This window comes from Phyllostomus discolor, chromosome 8 (genome assembly GCF_004126475.2).
Source record: "Phyllostomus discolor isolate MPI-MPIP mPhyDis1 chromosome 8, mPhyDis1.pri.v3, whole genome shotgun sequence".
Classification (NCBI taxonomy): Eukaryota; Metazoa; Chordata; class Mammalia; order Chiroptera; family Phyllostomidae; genus Phyllostomus; species Phyllostomus discolor.
In genome coordinates this window covers 40,709,984-40,724,033 of record NC_040910.2, presented here as the reverse complement: position 1 = coordinate 40,724,033, position 14,050 = coordinate 40,709,984, and the positions used below count along the sequence as shown (strand labels likewise).

The window sequence follows — 14,050 nt, the reverse complement described above, 5'->3', positions numbered from 1 at the left end:
GGATTGTGACGTTACCGTGGGAGGTAGCCAGGCCTTGGAGCGGTTTATGAACAGAGCAGTACAGTGTCAGAAGCCATGCATCTGACATACACACATGCATTGTTTCAGCATTTGTAATTATAGGAATCTTCAATTCCGTTTGAAGTACCAGCAGCGCTGCCACCATCACATCATTTGGGGACAGTTTGAGGGCTCACCGAGGGCTTGCTCCGTGGGGCGCTCTGCAGGGAAAACCCTGGCAGGTTGCTAGTGGCTCCCATCAACTGGCTTTCCCCACTGACTGGGCAAGTTCAAGCAAAGTACACGTGAGTTCACAGGTCAGTGAGAATATAAATCAAGGCAGAGGAACCCAATCCCAGCTTCTCAGGCTGAGATTTTCCCTTGATTAACTCATTGCTTTTGCATCAGAACAAATTTGGATCTTGTTCTATATCGAATCACAGTTCAGGAAGTCGCCCACATGTTACTCAGCAGGTCTCATCCATCATGTTCTGTCTCTTCTCTGTGCCGCTGTCCCTCGGGGGACTATAAAGCACAAGCCCTTTGTGGTGAATAGTGGCTTGCTGAATTGTTAAAGAGGTCCCTGATCGTCTTTCAATCTCATCTGCACTCTAGCCATGGAAGACTCAGTACCAAAGAAAAGTCTATGTATCAGACTTCCTGGCTCTCACCAGGCAGTTTGAAAAAGACCAAACCACATTCAGATTCAGTTCTCTGACCCGGAGGAAACGAGCAGCTTCATGCTTACTCCAAGCCTGGCTGAAGTCTGCTGGACCGAAGCTCCAAGCCAAGGCGCTGATGAGCCTGAACTATGTTTATGAGACCCACCAGAAAGCTTAGATGGATTCTGGAACAAGTTCCGTGGCTGGATAGCTTCCCTCATCTTCCAGCTCCTGCACAGGGTTTGACTTTTGTTCCATCCCCGCCCTTCATGTCTTTGGAGACCACTTCTGTTTTTCTTTTTTCAGTGTGCCTTTTTGGTAAGAATTTCTGAGCTGGTTGCCTCAGTCACAGAATACACAGCATCAAATTGGCCCATAGTTAGTGTGAAGTACACAATCAGCCGGCCCTGCTCTTAACTGATTTTCATCCCATAGCCCAGTGGTCCCAAACCTTTTTGACATCAGGGGCCAGTTTCCCCCACCCCACCCCACTTCTCAACCAGGAGGGGGTGGGAATAGGGGGCGGAGCTCAGGCAAGCTTCCCTCAGCCTGGTTCCCATACAGGCCCGAGGCCCAGGGGTTGGGAACCACTGCCCTAGCCAGCCAGGCTTCCTAACTGGTCAGACCAGCGTCACCGAGGCCGAAGCAGGCCAAGTGGTATCCAGTGTTTTCTGACTTGGTCTTGGAAGACAGCGCCCTTCTGCCTGCACTGCCCTGTGTGCCTGTGTCTGCGTCAGCCCCTGAGACAGCTTCCTGCTCCGTCCCTTTCCCCGGACTGGCGCCTTCGTCTCCCTCAGGCCACACCAACCAGCCTCACAAGAGCCATGGTTTTTGGAGGAGGGTGACTAATAAATGTAATGATTGTAGTCTTTACCATTTCATCCTTTATACAAAAAACAGAAGTGTCCCATGCCTGCGTTCCCATCCTGGGTTAGACGTTACCCCTGATTTTGTACTTGGCGACAGGGACTTGTCCACCTCCCAGAATGAGCTGCTTCCTTGGAGGACCCAGTGGCTTCCGAGGGGAGAGGACTGCCCCTGCCTATCCCCGCCAGCTGGCCCGGCCCTGCCGCCCTGAAGCGCATGGTGAGCAGCCCCTTCGAGTCTTCTGCAGGCTGGCCCGCTTGCCAGCCCACAGCCCTCTGCCTTCTCAGAGGGCTCTTCCACCTTTGTGCGCCTGCCGTGTTCATTCTCATGTCCCGGTGCCGGAGAAATCAGCTGAAGGGTTTGTCTTGCTTTACTTTCTCTTTAGCCTCAAGTCAGTGTCACTTGGGTATATTTTAGTCATTGAGTCCCAAATCGGTGCTGACTCCAGTGCCCCCTAGGTGTCATCTCGAAGAGGTGGACTCTACTGTGGGGAGAGGTAGACTAGGAAATGGAGCTTCCACAGCCTATGTCTGTTCTCACTTCTCCCCAAGAAGCACACTCTTAGACCCCTCCTCACGTGAGAGTCCATGGTGGTGGTTCCTGAATTTGGGGCTGCAGACTTCTAGAGCCAAGGAGTTGGAGGTTTGGGCATTGCTCTCTACTGACCCCTGAGTAGCCACTCCCTTGGTTGGGGTGAGGGGTTGCCCCTAGATTGCTCTTAACACAGAAGAGGGCCTGCCCACCAAGCTGACATCCAAGAGAAGTCTCGGTAGAGCTGGCATTGGCCTCATGTGGAGTGCAGGGGGTATGGCTTGAAGGGCGGTTGCTGCACCCTAAATCTTTTCCTGCCAGACAGCAAGTTCATCCCTTCTCTAGCAGGGCGTAGCAGCAGGTTGCTCCTCACATGGACAGCTGTGGAAGATTTCTGGAAGAGTCAGCATATCCAAAGGCATTTAGAAATGACTGCATTCTGTCTGCTTGTTTCCTTGCACTAGTTTCTTTTGAGAAGAGTTCCCAGCATCAGTTTCCTCATTGCATCTCAGCTGTTTCAGACCCCACAGGAGGGTCCAGCAGTTTTTGTAAGGTTCTCCTCTCAGGGAGTTTTCCTGTGTTGTCCTTCCCAGGCCTTTGCCTCCCAGCTTTTCCAGACCCAAGAAGCCCACCGCATGCCCACGGGATGGTTCTTCAAGAGACTTGGGGCGTGGATTTGAGGCTCTCCTAGAGTCAGAGGACTAGGAGTGTGTGAATCGTGTCTGGCCAGGCACCTTTTCTTCTCCAAGTTACCTAAGGGGCTATAGTGGAGGACATGGGCTCCTTTTGTACAATGAGTTTTTTGTGCACTGTGTCCTGGATGCTATGTGTATGAGCTGTGAGCATAACAGACAGGGTAGGGCCTCATCATAGCTGGAGACACAACAGATGGACTCATTAGATCATTTCCAACTGTGATACACAAAACAGGGTAGAGGCCCAGGAGATGCTGGAGCGTGGGGAGGAGAGGAGCTGCCTGTACCTTCTGGGCAGTGAAATAGTCATGAGCATTCACCCTGGAGGTGGTCAGCAAAGGCCTCCAGGAGGTCTCAGTGGGTGGACCTGCAGGAAAAGCATTCCAGGCTTTGGGAGTAGCACAAGGCAAAGGAACATTGATCCAGAAACAGTGCTGACATGCTCAGAAAACAGGAAGAAGACAGAGAGGCTGGAGTATGATGGTAAGGAGGGTCAGTGCGGGACAGACCAAGGGTCCTGGTCCGCAGTCCTGGACCCTGAGAGATGGGGCTAAAGCTCCAGAGGCCCCAGCTTCTGGTCTGGGGAGAGGCTCCTAGAACCATTCAAATTCAAAAGGAGAGCCAGATGCCTGAGGTTTTGGGGTGTCATTGGCAGAGGTAAGAAATTCAGGTGTCTGCCCTGGCTGATGTGGTTCAGTGGATTGAGTGCCAGCCTGCAAACCAGAGGGTCACGGGTTCAATTCCTAGTCAGGGCGCATGTCTGGGTTGCGGGCCAGGTCCCCAGTAGAGGGCGCGTGATGGGCAATCACACATTGATGTATTTCTCCCTCTCTTTCTCCTTCCCTTCCCCTCTCAAATAAATAAAGACATTTTTTAAAAAGAAAGAAACTTGGGTGTCATTAAAAGAGCCCCAAAATATAGGAAGCAAAAACTGGAGGACTGAAGGGAGAAGTAGACAATGCAATCATAACAATTGGAGACCTCAGTACCGTACTTTCAGTTACAGTAGAACACCCAGGCTGATGGATGAGGACATCGAGGACTCGAACAGCACAGAACCAGCAGCATGCACGTTCCCCTCACAGGCTCAAGGAACATTCGCCAGGGTAGACTACTTGCTGGGCCACAAAACCAATCTCAGTAAATCTAAAAGAATTGAAATCATGCAGTCTTCTCCATCTACAGTGGAATGAAATTAGAAATTCACAGCAGAAGGAGCCCTGGAAGATTCACAGCATGGAAAATAACCTAGATGCCCAGCAGGCAAAGGAAAGTTAAGTGTGCAGGCTTCTTGAGATTGAGGTGCTAGAGGAATACCCTCCACAACATCCAAGGAAACTTGGGCCTGACAACTTTCAGGGCCACCAGCCAGGACGCGAGCCATTGCCCGGTGCATAACTCAGGAACACAGACCCTCATGCTTCTCCCAGTCTCTCCCTGAGCAAATCCCAGGCCAGCCCCGCCTGGAACTCCGAGTCTGGTGGGCACCCTGACACAGATCGCTCGGTCGGAGTAAGAGGGAGCAGTGAAGTGTCGCAGGTTCGATTCCCAGTCAGGCCACATAACTGGGTTGCAGGCCATGGCCCCCAGCAACTGCACATTGATGTTTCTCTCTCTCTCTTTCTCCCTCCCTTCCCTCTCTAAAAAAAAGAAATAAATAAAATCTTTTTTAAAAAAAAGGAGGGAACAGTGAGGCTGGAGGACCAAGGGGTCTGTCCCCATGTGGGAAGTTCAGAGAGACCTGAGTGGGGAAAGGACACCAGTGGTTGAGGGGGCAGTGTCCGCAGAGGCCAGAGAGGTTGACATTTCCAGGTCCCAAAAGTCAATCCAGGAAGTGGCAGGTCCCACAGGACTTGCAGAGCCACAGGACTTGAGAATAGGGGTGGAGATGGGGTAGGCCAGGCCTGCTGTGAAGGAATAGGAGCCTGCATCTCAGTGATGTCACCTGAGGAGGGGGATGATCTGAAGGAATCCTGGTGATAACACAGCTCTTCATTATCATGTGTCACCCCGGACCCTGGCTTCTGCAATATCAGCTCTGTGGGGGTGCATCTCTCAGGCTGCCACACTAAGTCCTAGGCTCAGGACCCTCCCCTTAACCCCCATCCAAGGTTCCCCAAACCTGGCCCTTACCTCCTGGCTGTCCCTGGGACATGACTCCACATCCCAACTCTCCTGTTCACTCCTGTCTGAGCTCTCCAGCCCTGCCCAAGGGTGTAATGTCCAGCAGATGTGAGTTTGCTGGGAGAGTGCAGCCACCACCAGGTGTGAGCTGTGAACAGTTACACCAAGGTCAGGTGCTGGCTGAGCTGGCATCGCCTGCTTATCCCGTTCACTCCCTGCCATTTTCCTGTTGGGAAGGTTCTGGCACCTTGTTTTCTAAGTGAAATTGTTTGCCCAAGGTTTCCCATTTAGGCATTGGAAGAGCTGGGAAGAAATGACTAGACCTACCGGCCTTTGAGAGGGGGGTTGAGCAGCCTCACGCCCCACTCTCATGCTCCATTTGGGCCCAGTGGTATATTTACAGCTGCCCCAAGGACTGTTGAGCCCGTGTTGTTACAACGGTTTCCGTTTCCCCAAGCACTTGGATGCACGGTCTCTGAGCCTCCAATCCCCTGAGACACACCTGAGGACAGTGTTATCCTCTTCCTTTCACAGACACTTCCAGGAGCTCTCAGGGCACAAACTTGGATCAAGAAGCCCAGGCTGGTTTTTCTGACCCAAATCTGAGGCGTTGGCTCACACAGGAGAGTTGGGATCGTTTCCTTACTGTCCCGGCTTTCACTGTCCATTAGGACATTGGTCGGTCCACACACAACATGTGGCTCACAGTGGGAAGTACCTCCTGGCCCTTTATGAGAAAAGTGTGTTGCCCAGGCTTAAGGAGGCGCTTCACTAGCACAGAGTCTGAGGTTCCGCCTTCAGGAGGAAACCAGAGGACGTCGGCTCCCCAGCAGGAGCCCAGCTCCTTCTCCCACAGTCTGGCTTAGTGCGGTTACTGCCTCCACACTTGCTCGATGGCGTGCAAAGCACTTCCCCAGGCACTGGCCCATGTGGTCCCTCGCGGCTCCTCCAGGCAGGCGGTCAACATTTAGCTAAACTTGAGCCTCAGGGGCTTTGCTGAAACTAAGAAAACTGGCTCCTCTGCTGGCTTATAAGCGGCCCATGAGGAGTCATGTCCACCCCTCCGCACTGGCTTCAGGTGGCTCAGTTCTCAAAAGTGCAAGTCGCTGAGAAGGGACGTGAGTGGAAGGGATCGTGTGTTGTCCTGGATAGGGAGGGAACTCATTTCAGGCCCCTTAATTGCTAGTTGTTCCCATTCTAAAAGTAAGGTGGTCAGGGGGAGGTCCTTCAGCCGCCTTCTGTCAGCGTGTGTCTGAGGGTTTTACAGTCTGCTGACGTGTTCTGTTCCGAGCGCTTTGCAGCAGCCTCTCGTCTTCGGCACCGAAGTTCTGGCTTGCTCAGGAAACACCAGTCTACCTTGAAACAAGGTTCCTTGCCACAGAATGTGCCAAGGCAAGGAATGGAAACTGCCACAATCTGGTGTTAGGCAACCATTTTACAATTAGCTGCCCTTCAGAGTAGAGGACAGGTCACTTTCCAGCTTGTGGCAAAATGAGTTTTGGCCAGATAGTTTCACTGCACTTGAATTTGGGGGCGACACACTAGTCAGCCGTAACCTGTGGAGAAACAGAGGAACTGACCCTCGTGCTATAAGGGTGCTCTCAGTCCTTGAGAGGGTTCCTTGGCTCGTGGCCTGGATGGCCAGATGCAGAAGGTTCACGGGGGAGTTCTGAGCGTGAGTTTGGTAGTTCGTCTGTGACATGGGTGGCTGAGCTCAGGCAGTCAGCCCTCAGGACCCGTTTGTTTCAGAGCTCGCAAGCTGTTGGGTGAGAGGGCAGCTTGGCCCTCTCTTCCACCCTGACATGTGCTCTCGTTTCAGAGGCCAGCTGGCGGCTCCAGCCCTGAAGGTGGAGAAGGTGAGGAAACCTCTAAAACGTTTCACCATCTTTGGTTGTAAAAGTGGAAGCAGCCTGATTTTCTCCTCCTCCTTCTCTCATTATTTCCTGTAGATTCTGACCGAGAGGATGGAAATTACTGCCCTCCTGTCAAGCGAGAAAGGACGTCCTCTTTAACCCAGTTCCCACCTTCACAGTCAGGTAACAGCTACAGACCTTTATGGAGCAGTGACAGCATCATGTTTAGAAGCCCCCTGTTCCCTTCCATCATTTCCCACTTGTCGTCTGTCTCCTGTCCAGACCCAGTTAGAACCAACCTGAGACTTGGTTGCTGTCACAATAAGGTTAGAGCTTGCCTGAGTTGTGGCACCAGGTGCCACAGTCTGGGATTGGTGACACTTATGGAGAGGTGTGACCTACTGGACTGAAAAAGGAAGATGCACCAAGAAAAACCATCCCTCTGAAATGGGAAAGGGACTGTCCGAGCCCTGTTGGGGCCTCTGACCATTAATCACAAGTCCACTTTCCAAAGACTGCAAAGATGTGGGGGGTTCGCCTGACCCATCTGCTGTGTGCCTAGAGCTTGGTGGTCTAGTTGAGAAGCCCAAACACATACACACACTACACAGTGAGCTGAGTGGTCCACACTTTGGTGGTGGAATGCCTGGAGCTCCCAGAGGAGAGGGCTTGGGGCTTTGAAGGGAAGGCCAAGCGTCTGGACCCGGCGTGGTCTGAGCATGCACACAAGGCTAGTAGACCAGCCAAGACTTATATGAAGTCTGGTACAGGATAGCAGCAGGTTCCAGAGTAGAGAGGGATGCTGGGGCTACTTAGTGGGGGCTCCTTGAGCCTGGGACACCCCTGCAGATTGGCTGGTAAGTGCCCCCGCAGGCCTCCCCATCTCATTGGAACTTGGTTCATTCTGGCATTGTCCAGTGTTTTCCATAGCCGTGATTAGAGATATTTGTGTAGTGGGAGAGGATTTCTAGTTATCCAAGTGGAACTTCGTCCTCGGGAAGTTCATATAAAACATTTACAACTATGAAACCCTAAGGATGACACCTTAAGGGGGGAAAAGGCACTCTTGGAATGTCTGTGCTTACAAAAGTAATGCAAAAAGTTACTCACTTTACAGGAATAGTGCAGAAAGTGAGCATCCTCTCGAGGTTGTCTCTATGACAAACTTGCTGTCCTACCTATTTCCCTTAATGCTTTTTTTGGACGTTACCACGTCCTTCTTCACCACTGCATAAGATGCCCCCTGAATGGGTGCACTGTCAGTTGCCAATGAAGCAGTAAGGAACTATCCAGACAGTTTGCAGCCTAGGCTGCTGTGGACATCCTTTTCGAGGGGCCTCTGCCCACGTGTTGCATAGGTATTTCTGCGGAATGAAAAAGCTGCCACCTCCTGGCTATGACTGTGTTCCTTCTGTTTGCTGTCTACTGCTGAACCGTACTTTCTTATCAGGAAGGTGCAGCGGGGAAGAGACAAGGTGATTTGTGCTGTGGCCCTAGGCTGACAGGGCAAAGGACCACCAAACGTTTTTCCTCTCCAGTGCGTTGGTCTAGGTCCTAGACTTTAGGGGATAACCAGCTCCCGGTCCTCAGGGGAAGTGGAAAGATGAGCGGTGCCAGTAAAATCCTAAACGTGGGTTTTTTGGGGGTGGGAGGGTGCAGCCAACTTCTGAGCCTTCACCAGTGACAAGGAGCGGGGACTAAGGCTTGGTCCCAGGTAAGACTTGGAACATCTGGTGTGCTCCACTCCCCTCCTGGCTGCTCCCACAGGGGTCCGGGTGCCAAGGAAAAGCCAGGGGAATGAGGACAAAGGAGGTGGCTGGAATAGGCCAGAGTCAACTGCTAGACATCGACACGGGCCATTAGGCTGGAGACTTCCTCTTCTTGCTGTCGAGAGTCTGGAGCGTGTAAAGGCCTTATTCATAATTCTGATCCCCACCTCCCGCACCACAGTGGGGCTTGGAGACCAACCCCTCAGGTTGGAGAGATGACCTGGGGCATGTCTGCCCCACCAACTCACTCTGTTTTTCCTCTTGTTCCCTTCCCTGCCCGCACCTCCTTGCTGACAGTATCAAAAAACAATGTTTTTATGCCATCAACCTTCTGCGAGCCATCTGCAGGCAATTCTGACTCAGAACCAGGTGAGCCCTTGCATCCCTTTGCTTTTCACAGGCAGTCACTGGGGGTTTTCCTGGGATGAAAAGCAGTCGATATTGTAAAATAATATCTTAACAAGACTGGGCAGATTGAAATCAGGGTTCTTTTTCAGTGCCTAAATGTTTTCTCAACTCTTCAGCTGGTACATTTGGAATCCAGTGTGAAAGGCTTCATGAGCCTTTATTTCTGTTACTGTAAGTAAGGCCTGGTTGCAAGGGTTTTTTTATGTCCTTTTTGGAAAAAGAATAAAGAGGTGTATTACTAGATTTTCAAAATTTTACAAGAGTAACACATTTATATCATTTTAAAAAGGCAAGTTAGAAATACACAGACTTGCAGAATTAGCCTGCCTGTTTCCCCCTCACTACCATCCCAGAGCTAACTAATGTGAAATGCAATTGCCCAGGTCCCTTTCTGTGTATTAAATAAATTCTCACATTAATTAACGTTGCTTAGATGTGTTCAGATAAATGCATATATTTATTCATGGCTTTAAAACTTGACAGAACAAAGCTTGCTCCCTTCTGAAGAACATGGAGCCTGCCTTATTTGGTCTTTTGCAGCAGAACCAACTCCAGTAATTCCTGCAAGTTTCTCCTCATAAAAGATTTAATGAGCAAATTTAACCACCCAAATTCTGTAACCCAACCTGCCTTATATAAATTCATTCCCGACTTCAAAAGCATTGCAAGATAACTCACATTCTGGCATGAGAGCGATGTCAAGGGAAGAGGCAAGTTTTTATAACTTTGAGGATTGATTTGATGGCAGCATTTCAAACCGTTGAATTTGTTCTGACTAAAAGCAAACTGTTCGGAGTTGACCCCCTTCCCGGTCCTGGAGAGGAGCTCAGTTTTTTAAGTCTCTGGTTGTACCTGGGGCACTTGCCTAGCAAGCTGTGTTCTGAGCTGCGGGGGCAGTGTTAGCCTTTGTGAGCCTGTTTTGGCCCAGGGACCAGTTGCTGAAGACACATGTCTTGATCCCTTTATGCCGTGGAGTTCTGTATGAATCTCACGATCACCCCTGAGGTCTGTGAGTGACATCCTCGCTCCCCTGTCTCTGCCCCCAAAGCCTTTATCCAGCAGCACAGGGAGCAGGGCAAGCCTGAGAAAGGGAGCAGCCGAGCCCACCTTCAGAGGCTCTGACATAGCTGTGGTCCCTGGAGCCCGATGCAGTGAGCCTGTCCTATTAGACTTCCTTGTCAGCTCTGCGAAGTGAACCTCATATCTTTGCCTGCCTTTTACTTTTTAGCTTTAATTTGGAAAAACCCTAAAACTTAAGAGAATTTTTTTACAAAGCACTCGCTAGCCCTTTACATAGAGGCTCCATGCCTTCTGCAGAGACAAGGCATCGGATTCCAGTCCCATGTCCCATGTCTCTGTATCCATCTGGAATAGTTCCTCATTCTTTCCTTGACTTTTGTGACCTTGAAGATTACAGGCCAATTATATTGGAGAAGTCCTTCCACTGGGGGACTTCTCCCCCAGAGAGAAGTGTCCGGTGTTTCCTGGCACTGCCACCCAGGTTTTGTGTCTGGGGCTGGAGAACCACAGAAGTGCACCATGCTCTCACAGGTGTGCCCCGCGCTGGTGCTGCTGGGGCTCCCTGTGATCACCTGATCAGGGCAGGGTCTGCCCTGTGTCTTCCCCCTTTGTGATCCCTATTTTCTGGACAGAGATTTTGAGATATGAGGAGACAAAGTCTTCTCTCTCTTGGTCCTCCTGTGTTTGCATCCATTGACATTTGCGTTCTTGAACTGCTTACTCCTCTGATGTTGGCCAGGTGGACATTGTCTGCCTCATTGTACCCCAGCATTTATTAATTGGCATTCTACTGTAAAGAACAGCTTTCTTTTCCCAACTTCACTTAATCATTTATATCACATGGATTTACTGGTTTCTATTTTAATCTGTGGGTTATAATCTGTTGTTATTAGTATTTATTTTAACATTCAGATTTTAGTTTGATCAGCTTATTTTCATCATTCCAGATTTAGCCAGTGGCCCCATCAAAGTCAGGTTCCTGGGCCCCCTGGGTAGGTCCCCATCATATTAAGCGCTTTCTGTACTGCTTGTCATCACACAGGGTTCCAGGCTCATCATCTTTCCCCTTTTCTCAAAGGGGTTTTGGCTCTTCTTGGTGGAGCATGACCTCGAGGAACCAAGATCTGGATGCCCCATGTGCTCACCGCCAGTGGGCTGTCACTGCTCCCAGGACGCTCAGCGCCCAGAGCTAGGAACACACGCTCACAGCTAGGGACATGCACCTGTGTGCATACATATGCTTATATTTACCTATGTTTCTGTAGCTGCCTATCTGCAGATGTGGGTAACTCCACGTTCGTGTAGGTACTTACAGTTCAGCACCACAGGGTTTGTCGTAGCCTCCCCTCTTCGTATTTCTACCTCTCTTCCAACTGTACAAAACCTGCCTCCCTCTGTCCTCAGTGCATTTACTCATTACTCCATTCCCCATGCATGGCCAAGCGCTCTCCTCACCCTGCACCGGCACCGCCCATACACAGGCCCCAGCCACCATCAGGCTGCTGCTTTCTCTGGGCTCCTTTTCAACCTCTGGTGTACATCGGGTTAAAGTCTGATATGTTTTTCCATTCGATCGTAAGTTCCCTGGGGGGTGAGCATCGCTCCCTAAGAAACCACTCCGCATCTCCCTGAGCAGTGCAGGAAGCTCCCTCAAAGGAGCTGCTGGCTTGAGACATGATATGGAAGAGGGAAAAGGCCAGCCCAGAAGGAGAGACCTCTTCCCTAGCAAGCTCACAGAAGGGCACGCATGTGCTCTCAAGGACACCAGCGCAGCCACCTGTGCACCCCTGTGACCCTGGCGTGGGGTCGGGGGGTGCGCTCTGGTCTCCAAGCAGTGCTGTTTTGTTACACCCTGACCGTGTTGCAGGGAAAGTGGGTTTCTGAGGCCTGTGACAGGGTCCTCAGGGTTTGACTGCCCTGCAGGCACACCTCCCTGCTGCGTTGGGCCCCTTCTGCAGCAGGTCCCAGTTGCCAGCAGAATTGTGGCACACCTTGTCCGCCTGCCTGTCGGTTCCCTGCAGCACACAGCATAGATTTCCTCTGCACCTTCAGGGTGGGCCAGGCACCAGGCCCACAGTTCACAGGTGTCCAGTGGCAGTGGTGTCTGGGCCCACTGCCCACACTGGTCAGCCCAGGTCAGCCCCAGGCTCGGTGGCTGTCAGCATTGGCTTCGCACAGAGCACCGTGGCAGGCGTCCACCTGTGGCCACAGTGAGAGCATTGCAGGGCCAGCTCTCAGGGCTTTAAAAAATGATCTCAGTTGCGAATTTGTTATCTGTTATTTTATCTCAGTTGTTTTAACTTTTAAATATCCAGTCATCTTCTGAATAACTCTAAGCCAGGGGTGTCAAGCTCATTTTCACGAGGGGCCTCATCAGCCTCATGGTTGCCTTCAAAGGGCCGAAATAATTTTAGGATTGTGTAAATGTAACGATTCCTTAACTGTTAAGGAGTTGAAATTATAGTCAGTCCTTTGAAGGCAACTACAAGGCTGGCGTGCCCCCGGTGAAAATGAGTTTGACGCCCCTGCTCTAAGCTTTGGAAATGTAACTCGATATTTTCCTTCTAAAAAGGAACACCTGGCAGCACGTCTTCCCGTGTCCTGTTTTGTCTGGTTCTCCCGAGCATGGTGTTTGCGACCTAGACCCTTATGGGAGAGACATCAGCACGCACACACAGGCCCTTAGAAGCCTGCAGGCTCCACTTGTTTTGTGTTTTTGGTTTTGTTTTAATTTTTTAAAATGTTTTAAAATTATTTATTTGTTGAGAGAGAGAGGGAGAGAGAATGAGAACGACTCATTGTTCCACTTATTGATGCCTTCATTGGTTGATTCTTGTATGTGCGCTGACCAGGGATTAAACCTGCAACCTTCATGTATTGGGATGATGCTCTAACCGACTGAGCTACCTGGCCAGAGCCTCTACCCTTTTTACTAAGTAGCAGTGACAGTTCCCATAATCCCATTTTTCGCCCGAGGAGAGCCGTTTGGCTCACCACCGTGTAGACAGCAGGAAGAGGGCCCTTCTGTTTCATCTGGAATTCTGGTTTAATTTTGTTTCCTACCTGAAAGTCTGGTCTGACAAAGCATTTATGTTGTCATTTTAGTGCACAGTTGGTTGGTTTTTAGTATGTTCGCAGAGTGGTGCAACTCTCGCCGTAATTAATTTTAGAACTTTTTTTTTTTAATTTTTTCTTTTTTTTTAAGATTTTTTATTTATTTATTTTTTAGAGGGGGTGGAGAGAGAGAGAGAAACATCAATGTGCGGTTGCTGGGGGTTATGGCCTGCAACCCAGGAATGTACCCTGGCTGAGAATCGAACCTGGGACACTTTGGTTCCCAGCCCGCGCTCAATCCACTGAGCTATGCCAGCCAGGGCTTAATTTTAGAACATTTTAATCAACCCCAAAAGAAACCCCATATCTCTTAGTGGTCACTCCCCATTCCACCTCCCCCAGCGCCTGACACCACGAACCTGCTGTCTCTCTCTGGGTTTGTCTGTTCTGGACGTTTCACACAAATGACAGTGCATACTGTGTGGTATTTTGAGGTATCTTTCCATTTATTTTAAGTCTTTACTTTCCTCCAATGTTTTATAGTTTTCCTTTGTTAAATTTATTCCCAAGTATGTTATTTCCTTTTGAGCTACCGTAAATGGAATTGTTTTCTTGACTTCATTTTTGGGTCATTATTGCCAGTGTATAGAAACGCACAGCTGATTTTTGTATAATGATCTTGTTCCCTGCAACCTGACTAGGATTTATTTCCGAAGGGTTGTACCTTAGCACAAAAGCAAAGCTCCCTCTGGTGACTCCAAATGCTGCCATCCCTTTGCTTCCGTAGGCACAGACCTGGCCTGTTTGGGCCACAAGGCTTTTTATGTGCTGATCCTTTCCAGCAGGGATTGCATTAAACTGTCCCTTCCACCCCGCCCCCTTCTGAGATGGACAAAGTCACCAAGGTGCAGGGACTAAGGGATCTGTGAACGCATGGCTGAGCAGAAACCAGGCTTTGAATGTCCTCGGAGCCCCTGTGTTTGTCAGTCCGAAATCCAGTCCTGGGGGATGACCCACCTGCTCACATGTGACCGGGACGAACAGCCCTGCTGCTGCCTTCTCCTGGG

The 14,050-nt window shown here is 50.4% G+C and overlaps 1 protein-coding gene and 1 long non-coding RNA gene across 22 annotated transcripts in view; both read left to right on the top strand.

The window, feature by feature from the left end:
• The window catches only part of RANBP3 (RAN binding protein 3), a 54,555-nt gene that overhangs the window by 25,846 nt on the left and 14,659 nt on the right, over nt 1-14,050 (top strand). For 10 of the 21 annotated variants that reach the window (XM_028519378.2, XM_028519376.2, XM_028519375.2 and 7 more), the window contains 3 exons: nt 6,699-6,735; nt 6,829-6,915; nt 8,799-8,870. In XM_028519378.2, the coding sequence (XP_028375179.1) occupies nt 6,699-6,735; nt 6,829-6,915; nt 8,799-8,870 (196 nt within the window). Of the gene's footprint in view, nt 1-1,628; nt 1,749-6,698; nt 6,736-6,828; nt 6,916-8,798; nt 8,871-14,050 lie in introns of all 21 variants that reach the window. The other 11 variants (XM_028519382.2, XM_028519383.2, XM_028519377.2 and 8 more) reach the window with 3 other exon arrangements.
• LOC118501993 lies at nt 1,756-5,481 on the top strand. The gene is made up of 2 exons (XR_004904664.1): nt 1,756-4,285; nt 4,450-5,481. It is a non-coding gene; the product is annotated as an uncharacterized LOC118501993 (long non-coding RNA).